Genomic DNA, 22,551 nt, shown 5'->3' with positions numbered 1-22,551 from the left:
TGTTTCTGTAGTATGCCGTTTTTAAGTCCTTTGGATATAGACCGAGGAGTGGGATTGCTGGGTCAAATGGGGGTTCCAAGGATCTCCATACTGCTTTCCAAATTGGCTGCACCAACTTGCAGTCCCACCAGCAATGTGTGCCTTTTTCCCCACATCTTCACCAACACTTACTGTTGTAATGTCTTCATAATAGCTGCCATTCTGACTGGAGTGAGATGGTATCTTAGAGTAGTTTTGATTTGCATTTCTTTAATTGCTAGAGATGAACATTTTTTCATATTTGTTGATTGACTGAATATCCTCTTCTCAGAAGTGTCTGTTCATGTCCTATTTATTGATTGGGTTATTATTTTTTGTTTAGCTTTTTGAGTTCTTTATACTCCCTAGAGATTGATGCGTGAGGGGTAAAGATTTGCTCCCAAGATGTAGGTTCTCTATTCACCTCACATATTGTTTCTTTTGCTGAGAAGAAACTTTTTAGTTTGAGTCCATTCCATTTATCGATTCTTGGTTTTAATTCTTGCGCTATAGGAGTCTTATTAAGGAAGTTGGGGTCTAATCCCACATGATGAAGGGCCTACTTTTTCTTCTCTCAGTCTCTGGTTTAATTCCTAGGACCTTGATCCACTTTGAGTTTTGTGCATGGTGAGAGATAGGGCTTTAATTTCATTTTGTTGCATATGGATTTCCAGTTTTCTCAACACCATTTGTTGAAGAGGCTATCTTTTCTCCCATGCAAGTTTTGGGCAACTTTGTCTTATATAAGACAACTGTAATTTTTTGGGTTAGTCTCTATGTCCTCTATTCTGTACCACTGTTCTACCAGTCTGTTTTGGTTCCAATACCATGCTGTTACTGTTGCTCTGTAGTTTGGTTTAAGTTCTGGTATAGTGATGCCCCCTGCTTCACTCATTTTTCCAGATGAATTTTATGACTGCTTTTTCTATTTCTATGAGGAATGCCATTGGGATTTTGATCAGAATTGCATTAAATCTGTATAATATGCTTTTGGTAGTAAGGCAGAATTAATATTATCAAAATGACCACTCTAAGAACAAGGTAGATCTTTCCATCTTCTAAGGTCTTTGATTTCTTTCTTTAGCGTTCTGTAGTTTTCATTGTATAGATCTTTCACCTATTTCATTGATTCCCAAGTATTTTTTAGGCTATTGTAAATGGGATTGTTTTCCTCATTTCCCTCTCAGGATTTGTCACTGATATACAGAAATGCCTTTGATTTATGGGTATTGATTTTATAACCTGCTACTTCGCTGAATTCATTTACTAGTTCTAGAAGTTTTCTGGTGGAGCTTTTTGGGTCTTGTAGGTATAGAATCATATCATTAACAAATAATTCTAATTTAAGTTCTTTTCCTGTACGTATCCCTTTAATTTCTTTTGTCTAATTGCTCTGCCCAGTGTTTCAAGGATTTTGTTAAATAGAAGTTTTCTTTCTTTGTGGGAAAGAAGGCATCCCGTGTGTCTCGTTCCAGTTTTTAGAGGGAATGCCTTCAACTTTTCTCCATTTAGAACGATTTTGGGCCGGGGCTTAATGTAGATAGCCTTTACGATGTTGAGATATGTTCCTGTTATCCCTAGTTTTTCTAATGTTTTGAACATGAAGGGGTGCTGTATTTTGTCAAATGCTTTTACTGTGTCTATTGAGATGATCACATGATTCTTGAGTCTATTGATGTGATGAATTACGTTTACTGATTTCCTTATGTTGAACCAACCTTGCATCCCTGGAATGAATCCCATTTGATCATGGTGCACCATGTTTTTGTATTCAATTTGCCAGAGGTTTTGCATCTATTAGAGATATTAGTCTAAAGTTTTCTTTCTTTGATGTGGTCTTTGCCTGGTTTTGGAATCAGGGTGATATTGGCCTCATAGAAAAAGAGGCAGTACTTCCAAACTTATTCCATGTCTTGAAATAAATTTAAAGAGTATTTGTATTAGTTCTTCTTTAAAGGTCTTGCAGAACTCGGCTGTGTAACCATCGCAGTCCATGTGAATGATATGATTTTTCCCAACCTTTTACCTCCAGTCTGTATGTCTTTACCTATCAGATGAGGCAGCATATTGTTAGGTCTTTTTTAAAAATCCTATATGCTAGCCTATGTCTTTTGATTGGTGAGTTTAAGCCATTAACATTTGGGGTTACTATTGAGACATGGTTTGTATTCCAAGCTGTATTTGTTTGTTATTTAACTTGACTTTTCTTTGATTAGTTTTTCCCTTTAGCATGCTACCTTCTCCTGCTGATTTTTTGTTTCCTCTTCATGGAATATTTTTCCAAAGATGTTTTGTAGTGTTGGTTTTCTAGCTATAAACTCTTAACTTTTGTTTATTATGGAAGGTTCTTATTTCATCTTCAAATCTAAAGCTTAATTTTGATGTATATGAGATTCTTGGTTGACACCCATTGTCTTTCAGAGTCCATTAAAATCTGCCATTATGCTAATTGGTTTTCCATTGTATGTAATCTGATTCCTTTCTCTTGTGGCTTTTAAAATTCTTTCCTTATTCTGTATGTTGGGTATTTTCATCATAACGTGCCTTGGTGTGGATCTGTTGTGATTTTGTACATTTGGTGTCCTGTAGTTTGGAAAATTTTTTGATATTATTTCATTGAACAGATTGTTCATTCCTTTGGTTTGGACCTCTATGCCAACAACTCTTAAATTTGGTCTTTTTATGCTATCCCATATTTCTTGAATGTTCTGCTCATGGTTTCTTTATATACCACACAGTGATAATGATTTTCTTTTCAAGATTATACATTTTATCTTCATTGTCTGATGTCGTATCTTCCAAGTGGGCTACTCTGTTGGTGATGCTTTTAATTTGGTTTACCATTTCAAGGAGTTCTGTTTAGTTTTTTTTTTTAGCACCTCTATCTCGCGGTGATCTTTGACTTCTTGTATTTGCTCTCTTATATCTTCCTTGAGTTCATAGAACATTTAAACATTCTAAACTCCTTGTCCGTAATTTCTTCTGCTGTGGTGTCTTCATTTGTTTGGGGCACTTTCTTCCCTTGTCTTTTCATGTTTCTTGTGTGTGTCTACATTGTCCTTCCCCACACAGGAGAGGTCTTGGAACCCTACAAGGTAAAAAACAATGTTAACAGATTCCAATATCAACAATATACCACCTGTGAACAACTTGTTATTAAGACATTTACAGTGGACAATAAACTATATTCGGAGGAGGTAGGATGTGAGGATAGAGAGTTACCGTATCTTAAGAAGTATGGAGAACTCTAGTGAAGAGGATTAGTAGCAAGAGAATTGACAGGAAGTAATGTAGGGTAGGGAAGTGCATGGGATGACAGTAGAGTACATAAAACAGATATTAAAACAGTAAAATTTCGAGGGAAAAATGAAAGAATAAAAAGGGCATATACAACACCTCTTTCATTATTCCGATGACTCAGTCTTCAAAGTTCTTGGTTTCACATATGTTGGGGATGTGAGGGCCAGCGGATGGAAGAGTAGAAAAGGAAAAAAACCAACCAACACATAAACTTGAAGGAAGAAGCCAGGGTTGTGGCTAGCTTTAGAGATCCATATCTTTTATGCTTCTCTTCTCATCCAGTAGGTGGCGTCGTCTAGTGTGTCTGTTCTCTGGATGGTGGTGGGAAGAGTGGTCCTGGTGCAGGGTGTGGCATCCGCCAGTTCCTGCAGAAAGACTGCACCTCACGGGTCTCTTTTGGGGGCTGCTCGTATGACATGAGCGCCTGGTACTATCTCCCTCTCCCCTGGCAGAGCCGGACAATTGGCTTTGTGCCATGGGGAGGCAGCAGCTGAGTGACTTGTGTGGGAGCTAAGTCTTGGTGATCACAGAGTCTTGTGTGGGCTAGAACTTCCAGGCTTTGATTCCTACTCGAATGCTGAGTCCCGCAGCCCCACGTGGGGTTGTAATGCTGGTGATTTCTGCGGAGAGCAGCTGGATAGGGGTCCTCTGAGATGGTGAGATCTGTGGGCACAGAGCACTTCCTTCCCGCCGCCATGTTTTTTCCTTGTGGCCTAACATATTCTAAAGACAATTCCATGCATTGAAAATAATTTGGATGTTGCATCTATTAGATGGAATTCTCTGTAAATATTTTTGACCTGTAGTATAATTATGTTGATTTCTTATCTGGAGGATCTATCCATTACTCAAAGTGGTGTTGGACGTCCCCCATTTTTATTGTTGTGAACCTCTCTCCCTTGTTTTATAATCACTGTCATCTTGTCTGCCAGTTGTGAGCTCCTCCTGCTCACTTTGGCTTCCATTTTATTGGAATGTTTTTTCCTTTCTGTGTCTTTACTGATGAAATGAGTTTCTTGCAGGTGACAGATCACTGGGTCTTACTTGGTCATCCAAGCAATCTTTGAATTAAATTTAGTCAATTTACATTCCAGGTAATTATTGACAATTAAGGGTTTTTCTTAACTACCACCATGAAAGCATAAATGGTACATATGTTTCTTCTGGATGTAGGAATCCTTGAGCATACTTTCTAAGGCTGGTTTGGTAGTCATGAATTTCCTTAATATTTTCTGGATGATATTCTTGGTTGGCAGTTATTGTTTCAGGACGCGGTTCTTCTCTTGCAGATTTTATGAACTTTCTTAAGACAGTTGGATTAGAAATATGCCATCGTGAAGATCTTGTCATGTCTATGTGGGGTTCTAAAAGCCTCCTGTACATGGATGTCCATATTTTCTACACCGTTATTCTTTCTCCTGAGCTTTTTGTGTGTGTGGAATTTCTTACTCCTATCCTTTTCTTCCACACTGTATTTTGGGGGGCCGGTTGCTAATGTATTCTTGTAGAGCCATTTTACTTGTGCTCCTACGTTGAGATTTGTGCATCTGATAGATATCACTACCACTTTGCAGGCAGTTGTCTTCCAATAGGTGTCAATTTTTTTTTGGCAACGGTGCTGTTATGTCCAGTTGGGCACCATAGCAGTCTCCTGATAGCTGCTTTGATTGTGATTAATGACGTGGGACACAGTATGCACTATGGTAGAGTAAGAGACCTACTGTCTTTGGGGACCACTAGCAGTTCAAGTGGCTGCTCCTATGAAGCAATGGGACATATTTGGGCACTGCTGTTGGTGATAGCAAGGGCTTCTGGTACAGGCTGTCCCAGCAGTGGTGAGGGCCTAAAGTCCTTGTCAGTGGTTTGGAGCCAGATGCTGCCTGGGGAGAGGTAGGAACACCTTTTGTGGCACTTACCCACCAGCTCGGATAAGGTTTGGGGGCAGTGCTGGGAACCACATAGGTGGTGGCACAGGAACTGTGGTGCTCCTCTGCTGCTTCAGTGGTACTTCCTACATGGAAGTGGGGCTGGAGCCAGGCAGAGTTGTACTTGATCTTTCCTAGCTGTGCACCTGAGGGCAGGGAAACAGCATTCCCTTTAGTCATGGGAATTATGGCTGGCCACACCTTTGGTCATAGAGGCAAGCTTTTTTTTTTTACCTCCTGCTTCTCAAGATCAGCACACTCTGGTCCCCTCTAAGCTGCAACATCCATTTCCTAAAGTGTAGGGCACCCAGGGGAGTGAGGTCATGGTCACTTTGCTGGGCCCAGGTTTGTGAGGCAGCTACCCCTTAAGCTAATCCAGTGGAAATGTCTGTAGGGTCCCAGAGATGGGAATATGCAGGGGTTTCTGACCCCTGGAGCAATCCAAACTCAGCTCAAGAGGGGGTCCTAGCTACAGCACCTGTGGGGGTTTACTGACATCCTTTACCAGAGCACTGTGCACATTTCAGCCTTTCACCTTTACTCATGCAGAGAGTCCCTCTTCCCTGGCTATGGAGTTGGGCTGTCATTTACAAGAGTCTTTTGTTTCCAAGAGCTGGGACAACAGCATAGGTGGTTCCAGTCTCTCTACTCCACAAATTCTCTCCCAGTGCTAGAACCCAGAGACATTCCCTTCTGAAAGCAGTTAAATACTTTTTTCTTGTGGACAATCAGGTTAGGTGCTAGATGCCTCCAAGCTGCCATCTTGGATCATCTTCCATGCAAAGCTTTAAGTAGATATTTTGTACAAATAACAACTAAGGCTTAGAAAGGTCAAGTGAATTCCTCAGGGTGGGCATCTAATACCTAGCTCTTGCCACTGACTCTTAGGGTAAATACTGATGTGGAAGAACCCAGGAAAAGAGACGACAGGGTTACACAGGTAATGGAAAGAGGACATGGTAAAGTAAACCCTGTATTCAAACTTGGAGATTTAAAATGACAAATTCTCTCTCAGGGCTAGAAGCCAAAAATCTGAAACTAGCATTGGTTCATCCTAGAGGTTCTGAGGAAGGATCCATGCCTCCCTCTTAAATTCTGGTTGTCTTTGTAGTAACCTGTGGCTTATAGTTATGTAACTCCTATGTCCTTTCCGTCAGTTTTTGGTACTGGGGACTGAACCCAAGGATACATAACCTCCTGCTTCCCCAGCCCTTTACTAAGTTGCTGAGGGTGGCCTTGTAAGGACATCAATCGTTGGATGAGAGCCATTCCAATGTAGGATAATATTTCAAAATCCTTACATCTGCAAAGACTCCAACTACGATAACATTCTGAGGTTTTAGATGAACATGTTTTTGGTGGGGGTATACTTTAATCTACTACACGAACAGCAGAAAGCAAGGAGAAGGTAACAAATATGGCCCCTATCAAAATATCCAACTCTTGCACAGCAGTGCCCTCTCTTCCCTGAGTCCAAGCCCAAGAAAGATGAGAACCCTTAAGTGTCCCATGTTCCAAAAAACAAACAAAAAAAAAAACCAGGAACTGATGAATCTATGGAAGAAATTCAAGCCCCTGGGGTAGTCTGTCAAAAGAATGACCGTGCTGGTTTACCTATCCGCAGTACCTACTGATCTATGGGGATCCTTGCAGCAGTGAATGAGATATCAGTCTTCAGGGGACATTAGTGCGAGGTAAGAAAGCTCAGTCTGCATGGTAGTGGGAGGGAGCAACCCACTGGGAGCCAATGGACCAGGTCTCCTGAGACGACATCTCTTGCCTCTAGATTTTTCCTGTACCAAGTCCACTGGGGCCTCTATACATTCTACTTCTCCTATTCAGTGCTGTGCCCCAAGGTTACCAGCATCCTTCAGGGAGGCAGTATTTTCCAATAACCAAAACACTCAGGCTCTTAAGTTACCTGACCCGTCAAAATCTGGATTTTGCCCTAAGTCACTCCATCCTGATGAATTCAAGGGCCACACAGTCTAACACAACTAGAATCATGCCCTCTTCAAACATTAAGGCTTAGTAGATGCTGATGACTTCTATCCTGCCCTACCACTAGCTTCCTTAAGAGAAATTCTCCAGAGCAGAGTGGGTAAGAACTCAGTCTGTCTGGGTTTGGGCCGTAGCTTTAAAATGTACCCACTGTCAAGGATTGCTGTAAGGAATGGCCTACGGTGGCACCTGTCCAATATTTAATATTATGCTTGGACACTTCAGCTCTCTGATGTTTTTCTGATAGCAGTCACTAACATTCTGTACTACCTATGTTGGGGGGGCTAAACATATGTTCATCTGAACACCTTCACCCAAATCATTCACCTTTTATACCTAAGTCCAGTTCATCCTTCAACAATTTTACAGAGCAACTGTTAAATGGAGCACTCATTTTTGAGGATCTTAAATGGCCTATGAGGCAGTTGCATTTTGTTGATAGATGAGGAAGTCAAGACTTGGCAGCAGGGGGTGCACAATCCAATCTGCCTGATTGTGCACTGTGACTTCATGGTGACTCCATGACCTCCCTCCTCCTACCCTGGGCCCACCTGTGAGTTTATGTGACTGGCATCCCCTTCAGAGCAGCGCTATGCTTTATTCTTCTGCCTCAATCCTTGGCATCACAGAGTTTTAGTTCAATGACAATTACTGACCCTCTCCTCCTCACATATTCAAAATGCAGATGAAGGAAAAACATTAGATTCCATAATAACCAAAGCAGTCAGTTTGTTTTTAAATTTTTTTTTGTTCTGCCATAAAACTAGGCAGGGTTGCTGGTGGGTGAGGAAAACACCACCAAGGCCTGTAGGGGTGTTGGGGTAGAGGGAGGGGGGCTCCAGCATGAAACTAAGCCCCAAGGGGAAAGGAGGCCTGGCTCCCATGAGGCCACCCTGTGTGTACAGTATATATTTGCTTGTCTTTGTGTCCTCTACTCAAGTTAATTTGTCAAGTCTATGGGAAGAAGAACCAAAAATGAATCTGCCAACACCCCTGCCTTCTCAGTCATCTTCCAGATGCCGACAGACTCACTGGGGACAGAGGAGCTATGGGGCCACACATAATGGCTGTGACCTCAAGCTCGGGGCTCTTGCATACTTGTCAGGCTACCTGCATCAGAATCACCCGAGAGCTTATCAGAAATGCCAGTTTCTAACCTTGCCATAGGAAATTCTCACTTAGTAGATGATACCCTCTCCAGATGGTTCTGAAGCACAGCCAGATATGAGAACCGTTGATTTGGTCCAATTGTAGAAGGACATGACTTCCCCAAGGTCACTCAGCCACCTGCAGTGGTCAAATTTGAAACCACTCCAAGGCTGTGTTCCGTCTATGGCTCTCTGGTGAAGGAGGTGGTCTGCATTTAATATACATGGTTTTCTATGACTCATACCTCAGTCCCTGCTCATTTATGCAAACCACTGAGAAATGACATTATATTTTTATTCCACAGTCTGAGCTCTTTTAAGTAACTGTTCCTGCTCAAGTCTCCCCCCTTTCCTCCACTCATACTGTTGGCCAAGGGGAGCAGCAGTCCCCTGGAGCAAGAGTGTGCCAAGTCTAGCTAGTGCCAGAGCAGGGAGAAGAATTTAGACTTAAGAGAGGCAAGGCCTTCTTTCACGGCAATCTGGAACAGGTGGTCAATTGTCCTAACGTACCTCAGATCCCAGGATGGTTGTTTTTTAAAGTTAAAAATGGTTGCTCACAAAACCCTGTAGCTTAAGGATCTGTCAATTCAGTTCAGCTCTGGGACCATTGGTTGGTGCAGCCTCAGAAGGATGCCAAGCTATATGAGCAAGCTACAGTAGCCATACCTACCTTGGAGGCATCCTCAGGCTTCCCCCACCCCAGGTTGCAGAAACTTATAAACTGCTCAACATTCTGCATGAACTCTCCGTGCCCAATAAATTAAGAAAATGCATAACCTTGTGGACTGGCAGGAGTTGCTGGTTACTCATGATACTCTATCTTCAGGACTGGGCCTTTCCAGAGGGTGGTTAGAAAGTCTTTGGAACAACCTCTCCATGACAGGAAGGAAAGAACACCGACCTCCAACCCTCAAGTACTGCTTCAAATTAACTATGATGGAGACCACTGCACAGGAACCATGGATTCAATGAGATAGTGCTCCAGAATATAGGGAATAAACCACAGTTCTGTATTTTTATAGTCTTATATTAAAACCTTTCCCTGAAATGAAATTGTACAAAAAAACCTGTAGACAAACCCAAATACAGTCATCTAATCCTTGGTAAAGGTGCCCAAAACAAATATTGGGAAAAATAATGAAACTAGACCATTCTCTCTCACTCTGTGCAAAAAATCAACTCAAAATGGATGAAACACCTCAGATTTAGAGGAAAACATAGGGCTGAAACCCCAGCTTTTAAAAAGGCACAGGCAACCACTTTTTCAATAGGACCCCTAACACTCAGGAAATAATGCCAAGAGCTACTGGGACAGCATCAGATTGCACAGCAAAGGAAAAAATCAGGAGAATGGGTGAAAATCTTTGCTGGCTACTCTTCTGATAAATATACAAAAAGCTCAAAAAAGAAATACATGAAAAATATTCATTAGCAATTAGAGAACTGCTAATCAAAACTACACCAAGATTTCATCTCACACTAGTCAGAATGGCAGTCATCAAGAAGACAAATAATAAATTCTGGAGAGGATGTGGAGAAAAAGAACACTTTTACACCATTGCTGGGACTGCAAAGTAGTACAACCACTATGGAAATCAATATGGAGGATCCTCAAAAGACTAGATATTATCCAGAAGAATATCATCATCTTACTATAGTGAAACATGCATGCCCGTGCTTATAGCAGCAACTTCACAATAGCCACATCAACACATAAATCAATGGCATTTAACTCAAAGAAAAATGAAATTATGGCATCTGCAGGAAAATGGATGGAATTAGAGACCATGTTAAGCGAAATAAGTCCAACTCACAGTTAAGGATGTGTTTCCTCTCATACAGAAGCTAGAGAGAAAAAAGGAAAAGGTGGGGGTGGATCTCATGCAAATCCAAGGGAGATCAGTAGAGGAAAGGGATCAAGGGGAGCAATGCTGGACAGTGAGATTGGCCAACTTATATTTTTATACTGTGCACCTGTGTGAGTATGTAACAACACATGCCATCATTATGGACGATTATAATGCACCAATAAAAAAAGCAGGGGACTGGGGAGAACTATCCCTGCACTGACCAGGTGGTAGCAGAGCTAAAACGGGCACTATACATACCCACTGTCCTTCCCTAGGAAGATATCAGTTTATACAGGAGAAAAATTCAGGAGCAGTTGTCCTCATTGGAAAAAAAAAAAAAAAAATAGCTCTCTGAGCTTATGTAAGATTTAAAAAAAAATTAGATGATGAAATCAGTATGAGGTCAGTCTGAAATGAGTAACAGTGGAAATCTTTTTGAATTTTATTTACACACTACCCTTCAGCACCTTTTGTGTTGTATATGGAATAAATCTACCTGCAATCTCCTCTCCCCATTAGATCACAAACATCAGAAGCAGCCTTGGGGGAAGGGCAGGGTCTGTCACTTATTTTGCCCTGGTATAGGCTTCATAAATGAGAATGGCCCTAATTCAACACATGATCATTTATTGAGCCCTTTATAGGCTAGGCATGATGTTAAACATGAAAAATGTAATAGCGCCTGCCTTCCGGGCGTGACAGGAAAGGACACGCCCAAAGCGGCTTCAAGATAGATAGCTGTCCCCTGTTTGGCACCAGCAGGAAGGGTGTTCAACCTTGTAGTGGTGGGGGAGCTTTTGATAAAGGTGGCATCTAAGCTGAATCCCAAAGGTACCCAGGATCTGAAATTGTTCAGTATCATTGGAGAGTATAGAACTGAGAAGTGACAGGAGAATTGACCAGGGACAATACACATCTGAAATTGCAGGGTCTCAAAGAGCCTGGAACAAGACACAATGTACCAATGACACCCAAGCTGCGCATACTGACACAATTTGAGGTTAGAGGGAATTCTGGGTGAAATAGTCTGAAATGTCATATGCATGGTCTTTCCCTCAGACACTCATAAGACACATTAGCATTTTAAGGCCTACAATAAAGCAACGGCTTTAACAACGTAAATATAGCTCAAACTTATTTCACCTTGAAACTCTTCCTCCTTTTGTAACATCCATTAAAGCCTCAAGGAACACTTTGGTAAAGCTGGATATCCTGAAGCACACAGAAGGCATCTTGGGGTTGTGCCCACCATCCCTAAGGCACACTCCTGCTCTAGGGAACTGTAAGCATCTCTAGCTAGACAGAGGGCTAGTGGCATAGACCTCATTGTTGCGAGTCACACAGCCCCCCCCCGGATCTAAAATACTTGTCAAAATGCATGGTCATGGCAGGCTATGATTTACTTCTCCAAAAAAGCAACTGAAGTGAGCCCTCAATCCCAGATCAGCAGAGCTGTTAGGCCACATGAGCTCTGTAAGAACTCCTGTGCCTTGTCCCCTGGGGGTTGTTGATCTTACTGATTCTCAAGAGAGGGTATGAAGCTTTGGTTCACTTGCCCACTGGTTGACACAGGGCCATTCAGATGGGCTGCCTCAGGCACATAAGATAATAACCACTTTGGAAGCCAAGAGGATTCAGATGAGTCTATATAGACCCAGAGACAGATGTCCCCCCTGCAAGGGGATCAGCCAGGTTGTGAAAATGTTGTCTGGGTTAGTCCACCATGGGGCACCCAACTAAAGAGCAAGTACAGGGTAGCCACACATTCCCCCCCCACACACAAGGAACATCCACCACAAATTTATATCAAACCTTTGTAAACCTACCTGAGTATTCCTGCTGTACAGCTTCTCAGGATAAGTTTTGTGTTGCAGCCTCTACTTAGTCATAGCACATCTCTTCTCAAGGGCTGCCCCTGATTTTGGGTATAAGGAGTGTTAATAAAGGACCACGGGTGTTCTGAGCAAACCCTTTCTTTTATAATGTGGACTATCATGCCTGTGAGTTCATCTTTCCAGGCCAAAAACATCCTCCTACTGACAGTATTTATCTGTTATTCATTTATTCCACAAAGAGTTTTTTTTCCCCCAAATCCAACATCAGTTATATTTGTTTATTAAAAATTACAATCTGAAATTTGTAATACTGACAAAACACTTGATAAACCTGTAAACTGAAAACTACAAATAACTGGGAAGAAATACCTTGTTTGTAGGTTAAAAGAGTCAAGATGTCAGCTCACATCAGAACAGATCTGAGGACCCAGAAATACACCTGCTCATACATAATTTTTTAAAAAAAAAATGCAAAGGTAATAGAGCAGAGAAAGAATAGCCTTTTCAACAAATGGCACTGTTACAATTGGATCTCTATGCCCAGGGGAGAAAAACAAAAGTGAACTTGGAAGCATAAATTAAAATTGATTATAGATTTAAGTGTAAAACCGAAAAACTCTTGGGGAAAAAAAGGAAATAAATCATGACCTTAGATGGGAAAGAGTTCATAGACATAATACAAACAGATTAGATTTCACCACAATTAAAAAAGGTCTGCTCTTGCCAGGTGCAGGGGTGCACACTTGTAATCCAACCACTCAGGAAGATGTGGCTCGGTGCCTGACTGGATTGCACAAGGCCTTAGATTCAATCCTGAGCACTACGGGGTGGGGGAGAACAGAATGAGCACCCTCTCATTTCACATGACAAGAACAGTGACCCCAAATCTGTGTCTGGTGTCCATTCAGTGTTCCACCCTCAGCACAAATAGTTATTGAGGGTGCCCTAGACACCAGACACTCTGAAAAGCTGGGAATCGTGAACATAAGAGATAATCCTTGTTCTCTTAAAGCAGATAATAAGCAACTTCTAAGTGTGAAAAAGTTCTGTTCTAAACCCTACGAGCTTTCTGAGGGGGGTGAGAGATGTATTAAACAACTGGTATCTTGTTCAGGAACTGTTGCTTATAAGGAATAAAACCTGATTAAAGTAGCTCAAGTTAAAAGGGAGGAGAGAGTTCTGACAGAATTAAGGAGCAGGAACCAAAGTAATTATCTCCAAAAGTTCTCTCTCTTCTTGGAGACATTCATATTCAAATCCTCTTTTCTTACCTCCATCCTCCCTTACTGCTCCCCTCCTGCCCTAAAAAGGGATGTGAGTAGGAAGGAAATTAATGCATCTCTACCACAAATGGTTACAAGACAGAGTAAGGAGGACAGGAGGGTACAAGCAGAGAGTGCTGTTCCAGTTGGGAGGCAGAAAGATAACTTAAAGCTCAGGGAAGGCTTTCTGGAAGAGAAGGTGCTATTTGAGCTGGGCCCTGGTGTGGGGAGAATTTGACACCCCTGGAGAACAGAGATTAGCATATGCAGAGCCATGGAAGAATGGGTGGAAGGGGCAAGTGTCTGTACTTGCCACCACCCCCTCTGTCATTACCTGGGTCTCTTTGGAGCAGACAGGATTCTCGGAGTTCTAGGATTTGGATCTGTAGTCTAGATAATAGGGGAACAAGAGAAGAGAAAGCAGAAAGGGGTTGACTGGTAAGGGAGGAAATGGGAGAAATGCTGCCCCACCGAGGTTAGAAAGCCACATACTGGGACCCAGGTAAGTAGCTTGAAGATTTAACCAGGTGGCAAGAGGTAATACCTTAATACCCACCTCTGACTTCAGTGTAAAGTCATCCAGTGTCGGACGCTTAAACCAAGTAGTCAGACTACAGGCACAAGACTTCAGTCTGCCAATTATTTAAAATTTGCCAACTGATCACTAGCAGTAAGCAATGAATGTTTATTGGGTTCCTCTGTGCTGGGCACTATAAAATAATCATCTTGTTAGTCATACCTGAAAACCTACAGAGCAGTACCATCAGGGGTCAGAAAGCTCACGGAGGTGGTGAGTCTCATACTGTCTGCATCTAGGGACCTTAACAGGGTGGGCAAAGATTCACGTGAGCATCTGCAGTGGGTCAGTGCTTTTACCTTGGTCACCTCATGTCCACTTCATTCCCAAGTCTGAAAAGTACAGGTTTTCATGTTTTCTAGGGAGGAAGCCAAGATACATATCTGAGGTTATAGGACTAGGTGTTAAACCTGGGACTTAAACCAAAGTTTATGTCCCCGGCACACCAGGGTCATAGGGCTGTGTACAGGGCACAAGGTGTTCCAGATTGGGATGATGGAAAAGCTGTCCTCTCCCGTATGTGGGGCCTCGTTGCTACTTTTCCATCTGCAATCCCTCTGGTCCTCAACTGAGCAATTCACATTAAAATAAACACAACCTATTGGGTTGTGGCTCGGTGGCAGAGCACTTGCCTGCCGTGTGTGAGGCACTGGGTTTAACTCTCAGCACCATGTATCAATAAATAAAATAAAGGTTCACTGACAACTAAAAAAACATTAAAAAGACAACCTATTGCTTCCCTCACCTCCGGATATGGCATGGGTCAAAACATATACTAGAGTCTAAATGCCACATGCACTGAAAGTTAGAAATCATAGGCCTTCCCGATAACCAGATGATGGCCAGGGGAAAACCCTGTAATTTTCAGCTTATACATACTCAGAGCCAGAATCTCAAACCTACTGTCTATTCTCTTCATGCAGCATGGATCTATGGTTTCTTACAGGCAATTTACCTGTTACGTGATGTTTTCCAATTTCAGAGGGTAATAATAATGTATGTCTCAATCTTACACAAGTGAAGTAGCATTGAACTTCCCTTATGCACTGCACACAATGCCCAAGTATTGGGTACTATTGTTAGATCAAGTGTATATTCAAGGATCTTTGTTCTACTGTAAACTCCCCAAGGAAAGGAGGGCTTCTGGAGGAGATGAACTTTTACTTGTCACAAACAAGCATGGGTAGGATTCAGATCTACAGCTGTCAGTGGCAGCCCTAGCTGCAGTCATACCTAGAGACTCACTTGAACTTTCTGGCTCTAGAGTGTGGTTTAGATCGGCAATGCTCAAATTTTTGTGCATCAGAATCTCTAGGGAACTGCTGCTTTTAGATTCAAGAGCTTTCCCTTTGAAAATTCTAATGGAAGTCATAAGAGGAAAGTGATTTTTTTTTAAAAGCTTACCAGATAATTCTGAATTGCAGGTAAAAACAGGCTAAATGCGGACCAAGGTCAAAAGCTAGGACAATCTGCTGGGAGGATACTATTTGGGGGTCTCCAGATTCCCAGAAAATGGGGGGACATCAAGGATGGAATTTCTTCCTTCTGAAGATGTCAGTGGGTGCCAACTCCCTGTTATAGAGAAAAGGAAAGTGATATCAGCTAGGAGAACAGTCCCAGAGGCCTGTGATATAGACAGAGTCGTGACAGAATGGCCAACCTTGGCTGCTGGAGCCTGTTAACACAGCATGTCATTCTGTCTCTTTCCAGATCGTGTTCCGGAAGATTAGCGACGTGAAACGGGAAGAAGAAGAGCGCATGAAACGGAAGAATGAAGCCCCCCTGATTCTGCCCCCTGATCATCCTGTCCGGCGACTCTTCCAGAGGTTCCGACAGCAGAAAGAGGCCAGGCTGGCGGCGGAGAGAGGGGGCCGCGACCTGGATGACCTGGACGTGGAGAAGGGCAACACCCTCACGGAGCATGGCTCAGCCAACCACTGCCTGGTGAAGGCCAGCGTGGTCACGGTCCGAGAGAGCCCCGCCACACCCGTGTCCTTCCAGGCGGCCTCCACCTCCGTGGTGTCAGACCACGCCAAGCTGCATGCCCCGGGGTCCGAGTGCCTGGGCCCCAAGGGGGGTGGCGGCGACTGTGCCAAGCGTAAAGGCTGGGCCCGCTTCAAAGATGCTTGTGGGAAGGGCGAGGACTGGAACAAGGTGTCCAAGGCCGAGTCGATGGAGACGCTCCCCGAGAGGTCAAAGGCGTCAGGCGAGGCCACCCTGAAGAAGACAGACTCGTGTGACAGCGGCATCACCAAGAGCGACTTGCGCCTGGACAACGCGGGCGAGGCCAGGAGTCCCCAGGACCGGAGCCCCATCCTGGCAGAGGTCAAGCATTCTTTCTATCCCATCCCCGAGCAGACGCTGCAGGCCACTGTTCTGGAGGTGAAGCACGAGCTAAAGGAGGACATCAAGGCCTTGAACGCCAAAATGACCAATATCGAGAAACAGCTCTCGGAGATACTCAGGATATTAACTTCCAGAAGATCCTCTCAGTCGCCTCAGGAGCTGTTTGAAATATCGAGGCCTCAGTCCCCAGATTCAGAGAGAGACATTTTTGGGGCCAGCTGAGAGGTTTGTTTAAAAAGGTCAAAAAAGAAAAAAATATCCGCACCCCTGCCCTAGACAACACCCCACCACACATGACCAACAATTTTCAAAGTGGGACCAGTGGCTCAGGTGGGGTCATGCTCTTTTCAGGAAAAAAAAAGAAGCATCTCGTGCCCCACCCTGCAAGATGGCAGCCACATCTGAACAGTCTTTGCACAATTCTGGAAGCAGGGTGTGCTGTCTAAAGGGTATTTAAAATTTTTTACTACCGTGACATTTATAAAAGGTTACAATTACCAGAAAAGAAGAACCAGCCATTTAGGGATTGACGGGAGAGTACAGAGAACCCCTCATGTATATACCATGCAGAGCTCCTTCACTGACACCCCCAAAGACCAAGGTATGGGCAGGGACTTCCCAGCGTTCCCCAACCTTGTACAGCCTGTCTTACGTCACCATCTATTTTCCTGTTGTCATCATTTGGGACAAGGGGAGCTGGGAGTACAGAGCCTTTCAAACATCTCTGCTGAAGGCTGAACAGTAGGTACAGGTAGGGCCCTTTGGCCTCCAAGGACTCTATTGTCCGAGTCATAGCTTGCTCCCATGGGACCGTTGACAGTGAGGCTGCGGGTGGCCCTCTGGCCCTGCTCCATGCCGCAGGCCTCACTGCACAGACTACTCCTTCCTGACCTCTTCCTGAGTGTTCCCATGGCATTCCTCAGGGTATGGAGCATCGGCAGGATGGGGCGTGAGCCCAGAGTTGCTTTACTATTAGACACACACATATGACCTCAGTCAAATGATTGTAGCAAGTGCTATGTTTATATTTTGATTCTCATGGGGATTGTTCTTCAGAAGTTTGTATTTTGTACACTGCATGGGGTCATTAAAGGACACTTGGGAGCCATGCTTGGCCTTATTTGAAAGCAACCTCTTTCCTACTAAATGAAGACAGGACCATGATAAACAAGAACACAACAGCAGAGTTTTGAGTTGTTTCAGTAACCGGTCCATGGGGGAATATCTGATCAGAGAACTGTCTCTGGGCTGCCCCAGTCCCATGATGCTCAGGGACACTTGCTGCTTCATTAGCTGGGATCAGGTTACTCAAGGTTCAGGAAAAGAAAGAACTGCACACTCTCAAGCGAGGTGTTGGGACACTAACCCTCTAAACAAGCAAGGCAGAAGATCAGCCCTGTAGTCGGACCACAGCCACGACCCTGTCCCCGGTTTTGCTTTGCTGTCAAGATTCTGAATTCCAGTGCCCCTAGGGAACGTGATAGGTGGAGACCTGCCCGACCAAAGATTGTCAGCATTTCCAAAATGAGCCTGCCCATCCCTATAGCATTTCCCAGGACTTGGATCTCACCTGTCTGTGCAGAGCTTCCAGAGTCGACAGAGATAGCCCTGAGAGGTCAAAGGCATGTCCACATGTAGCTTTTGGCCTCAAATGGCCTCCAAGAAAGTGTCATTTGCCAAGTCACACCTGGTTGTGACCAGCTAAAGCTGGGTGAGCATTAGACTCTAACTTGAGCAGCTGCTAATGAATCCTTGGGGCATAGGATTATTCCAGATATTTTATACCCTATCTGCCCCCTAAATGTTCCAGTTTGCTATTCCTTCAACACGCTCACTGATCTGCTTCTAAAGCTTAGGACCTGCTACTTTAGGGCAGAACCCCTAATCACCCCAGCTTTAGAAACACCTGTCTAGGTTTTTCTTTGCTTCTCTGGTGACTTGATGACATGCCTCTATCAGCACCTCACAGCCAGTGGGGAGAGGCTCTGCCTATTAAGAAATATCTACCCCTGCTATACCACCAGCCCGAGAGCAAAGATGCTAATGAGGCTCTGAAGTCCAGACCTGCTTTGTTTGGGAAAGAGCTTCAGAAATACATTCTAGTATCAAAGTAAGATAATGACGGGAAGCCCAGACCCCCCAGGGGGACTCTGCTGCTCATCTCTGGACTACAGAGCCCACAATATAAGTTCCTGGAGGTGACAGAACACCAGGAGTATGGCTGCATCTGCATTTATTGTCCATTTAAGGATCTTAGAAAGTTTTTTTTTCCCCCATTAAAAAAACAGTTCTAAATGAGCCACTCCTTTTTTCCTTTTGATGACGTGTATTTGGCCACAGGCTGCTTTGTGCTACCTACCTAACTCTTGCCAGGATACAACTCCGAATTCCCAAGCAAGGACCACAAATCTCAGATACCACTGACCTGCATCTTCCAGCAGAAACCATCTGGTGGCTGAAAAGAATTAAGGAAACCAAAGGTTGCTAGGGATTAGATAAACATTTAGGCTTCAGGAAAATTAGATATTTTTACAACATTATTTTTCATTTTGGAGGGGACAGGCATCCAGTAAGTTGCACCGTTGTCCAGTAAGTGCTGGTTACCTGATCTCTGCATATTTTGAATGTCATTCATGGGGGAGGTCCTGCCCCTGTCACTTAGGGCTGCCTGTTGAACATACTCTTCTTCCCTGCTGATGGGGGTGTGGGATATAGGTTAACTCTTAAACAAGATGATGTGTTGGTTCTTGGTAGAGTGTGCCAATTCCAGCAACAATGTGCCCATCCCACAGCCCACAAAGAGTTCTTCTGCTGGATAGAAGCAGCCATTTGGTTGAAAAGCTCTAGTCTAGTGCACAATTAATGCAAATACTTGATTGCATTAATGCAGTGCTACATCTGCTAAAAAGGCTACAACATGGCCCAAGTGTTTTAAAACTGTGCTCATTGTTTTGGAAATACATTTATTGCTTTTGATCTCTTGGGCCCAATTCCTGAGTCCTGTTTTACACTTGACCTCCTGGATCTTCTGTGTTGTTAATAATACATCAGCTCTTTTCCTAGAATCTTCAAAAGTGGAAGTAGCTGGGCAAGGGGCAAAAATACACTTCACCATCTTACCCCATGTGTCAAGCTTTATCTTCCAAATCCTTAGGTGTAAAGTGAAAGTATTAAGCCAAGTTGGTGTGAGGATGCTGTCAGAACTCTTTAGGAATACTAATTGGAGAAGATTCTTATTTCCACTTGCTGCACCAACTACATCTCACACATACACTCTAGGACATTTTAGGAGCCCTGGTAGTGATAGAAGTTGCTGATATGCATTTGATTGACAGAATGTACTATGTTTTGCAATAAAGATGTTTAGCCTTAAGACCTTTGAATGAAACTCCAGTTGTGATGGAGCTGCCAATGCCCCTTCCTCTCCTCTCTCCTACTGTTGCTTAAAGAGGAAGTCCATTGAGGGTACACTCTAACCCCTGGATACCCTCTCCTGTAAGTCATTGTTACTGCTCCATATACTGCCTTCTCACTTGCTTCAATAAGAATTACCTTCACCAGCTCCTCCTCAACCTTGCACCAGGAGGAGAATTCACTGTCTGTTTAGTACCAACTGCAGCCATCAGAGAAAGCTTCGTTTTCTCACCAAAGGTGGTGAAAAGTTTTGATGTCTTCTCCTGCCCCCACACTTCAAGAGAATCAATGTGAATTTACCTGAAGCTTAAATCAGTTTCAAATGAAACTTCATTCTCATACAAGCATATCAGACTTATTCTGGAACCTCTAAAACTGTACTTGTATACCCTGGAGGTGCCCCCTCTGCCTGCCATTCAACTTTTATTAGACTCATTGTCTCTTTGTCGGTGATTTCTGAGTCATCCAGGGCATCCATTAGTTGTTCAATGACAAGTTCACAGATCTTGTATCAGGAGATGAACTCCTCGTATGTTAAGGATGCAACCCCTTACCCGAATGAATGTATTCTTAGTATTCAGACACTGTATTTATGTATCAGTTGGAGACTGTCCACATCCAACATTTCATTGCAAGGACATTTCTACTCATGAGCAGTTCATCATTCTGGGGCTTCTCCTTATATTAACGATCTTTCCATTGAGTCCTGCCAAATCCTTTTTTGGTATTTTTTTTCTCCTTTGCATCTGTCACTTTGTCCAAATGAGCATGAATAAGCAAGTGCAAATAAGCTGATACTATTTTTGTGGTCAGCTGAGGATGCTGCCAGGAACTCCACTGTATATCTGCAGCTTGGGAATGTTAAGAGGAACACACGGGCCCCTCCCTTGATGATATTCCCTTCAACATTTTTAAACAAGCACAAATGATATTTGTAAAAAAAAAAAAGTTTAATTTTATTTATTATGGTAATAAACTATTTTATACATGATGCTTGCTTTTGCCTTTCCTTATATAATAATAAGTCATTGAGTTGGGTGTTCTGACCTAAGATGACAGAGCAAGGATGGTGTTTTCTATTCCAAGACTTGGGAAGCTCTAACTTGAATGATACCTATAATTGTGGTTTTTTGGAGAACTTAAAATTCTAGAGACACCAAGGTTGTGTCAAAATGCTGCTTTGCCATATTGTCTTGAGGTAGAGCTGCATTCGCTTTATAAGTGTATAGAGATCACCTTTAAAATGTGTGTCTTAACCTCTGTTGCTATAAAAAGAACTTATAATGAAATTTATAAAGATAAGAAATTAATTAAGGCTCACAGTTCTGGAGGATGGAAGGTTCTGGAAGTCCATGACAGGGTGGTCACATCTGGTGAGGCCCTCATACTGCTTTATAACATGCTGGAAATTGGAAGGGCAAGTTGGTATGGGCCACCAAGACAAGACAAGGCAGGCTTGATTTATGACAAAAACTAACCCAGTTCCACAATAAAGGTATTAATCTCTCTTAACAATCTAATCGCCTCTTGAAGGTTCTGCCTCCTAACTATGCCACACTGGTGTCAAATTTTAAGCCACAGCAATTTGGAACCACTGAAATTTGCGTGACATGTTAATTTAACACGCTAAAAGTTGAACTCCCACTGAGATGTTACCTTCCAAAATGGATGAAGAGTTTATAACTCAATCTTTCTAAATGACTCAGTGTCAATAATACAAGTTCTGGACCTTGCTCTACTTCATTGATAGCTTCAAAAGCTATTAAGATAGCTTAAGATAGAAGAAGTCTTCTATTAAGATAGAAGAAGACTTCTTACTCAAAATTGGCCTACACACCAACACGATTTCAGTTCTGCTATAATTTTAATAGGTATCGTTTCTTGCTCATGGCAAGACTCCACAATATTGCCAATCTGAATTCTTATTTAATACCCAATGGGCTACATCTCAAAAATGGCACTTCTGTTTTAACAGACAATATAACTAAATTCAGAGATGAGGCATCTATGACATACAAGCTGAACTCAGGTCTCTGCTTCATCTCCTAATGCCACAATATGAATATAGTACTTTTAATGATTTTCCCCAGTCTCTATTAAATTACCCTGCAGAATATCATAATGAAAATAATTCAAGGGTGATATTAAAATTGCAAATGATTGACATTAATCTCAAAAATGTCACCTAATAGATGCACTGAACATCACAATTTTTTAGTTGACTTAATGGTGACAAAATACTATCTTTGTGAATGACTTTTGTAATTAGTCAAAAGGACTAGTAATATAGAACACAGATATTACATTTTGGGTGCCAAATGGGATTGAACTATTTTTAAATGAAGACTTTTTTGTTTCCAAATAAAACATTTCTCTGAAGAAAGGCCTCAGAGAGGCCTGGACTGAGAGTACTACACGGTGAAGCCCGGCACTGTTGATAATCTGGCTTCTCATGTTGGCCACACTGAAGCAAACCCTACAGTATGGATCTGTACTGGTGTATCTGTTTTAGTCAGCTTTTTCACTTCTGTGACTAAAGAACCTGACAAAAACAATTAGAGAAGGAAAAGTTGATCTGGGGCTCATAGTTTGAGGTCCCAGTCCACAACTGGCTCCATTACTTGGGGCTCAAGGCGAGACAGAACATCATAGCAGAAGAGTGTGGCAGAAGAAAGCAGCTAAACTCAGCTCACAAAATACAAACTCCAAAGGCAAACCCCCGCGGACCCACTTCCTCAAGCCACACCCTACCTGCTTCCAATTACCACCCGGTTAATCCCTAGGAGGAGATTAATACACTGATTGGGTTAATACTCAAAACCCAATCATTTCACCTCTAAACCTTCTTACATTGTCTAACACATGAGATTTTGGG

At 42.9% G+C, this 22,551-nt stretch overlaps 1 protein-coding gene across 3 annotated transcripts in view; it reads left to right on the top strand.

The window, feature by feature from the left end:
- Kcnh1 (potassium voltage-gated channel subfamily H member 1) overlaps positions 1–20,778 on the top strand; it is a 376,450-nt gene extending 355,672 nt beyond the window's left edge. For 2 of the 3 annotated variants that reach the window (XM_046452297.2, XM_046452296.2), the window contains exon 11: positions 15,627–20,776. In XM_046452297.2, coding sequence (XP_046308253.1) covers positions 15,627–16,484 — 858 coding nt within the window. In that variant the 3' untranslated portion in view covers positions 16,485–20,776. Of the gene's footprint in view, positions 1–15,626 lie in introns of all 3 variants that reach the window. The other variant, XM_058581957.1, reaches the window with a different exon arrangement.
- The last annotated feature ends 1,773 nt before the right edge of the window (positions 20,779–22,551 follow it).

This window comes from Marmota monax, unplaced genomic scaffold (assembly GCF_021218885.2).
Source record: "Marmota monax isolate L192 unplaced genomic scaffold, Marmota_monax_Labrador192_F-V1.1 WCK01_AAM20220418_F8-fsc00105, whole genome shotgun sequence".
Classification (NCBI taxonomy): domain Eukaryota; kingdom Metazoa; phylum Chordata; class Mammalia; order Rodentia; family Sciuridae; genus Marmota; species Marmota monax.
The sequence above is the reverse complement of the archived record's forward strand: the minus strand, read 5'-3'. Positions and strand labels throughout refer to the sequence as shown.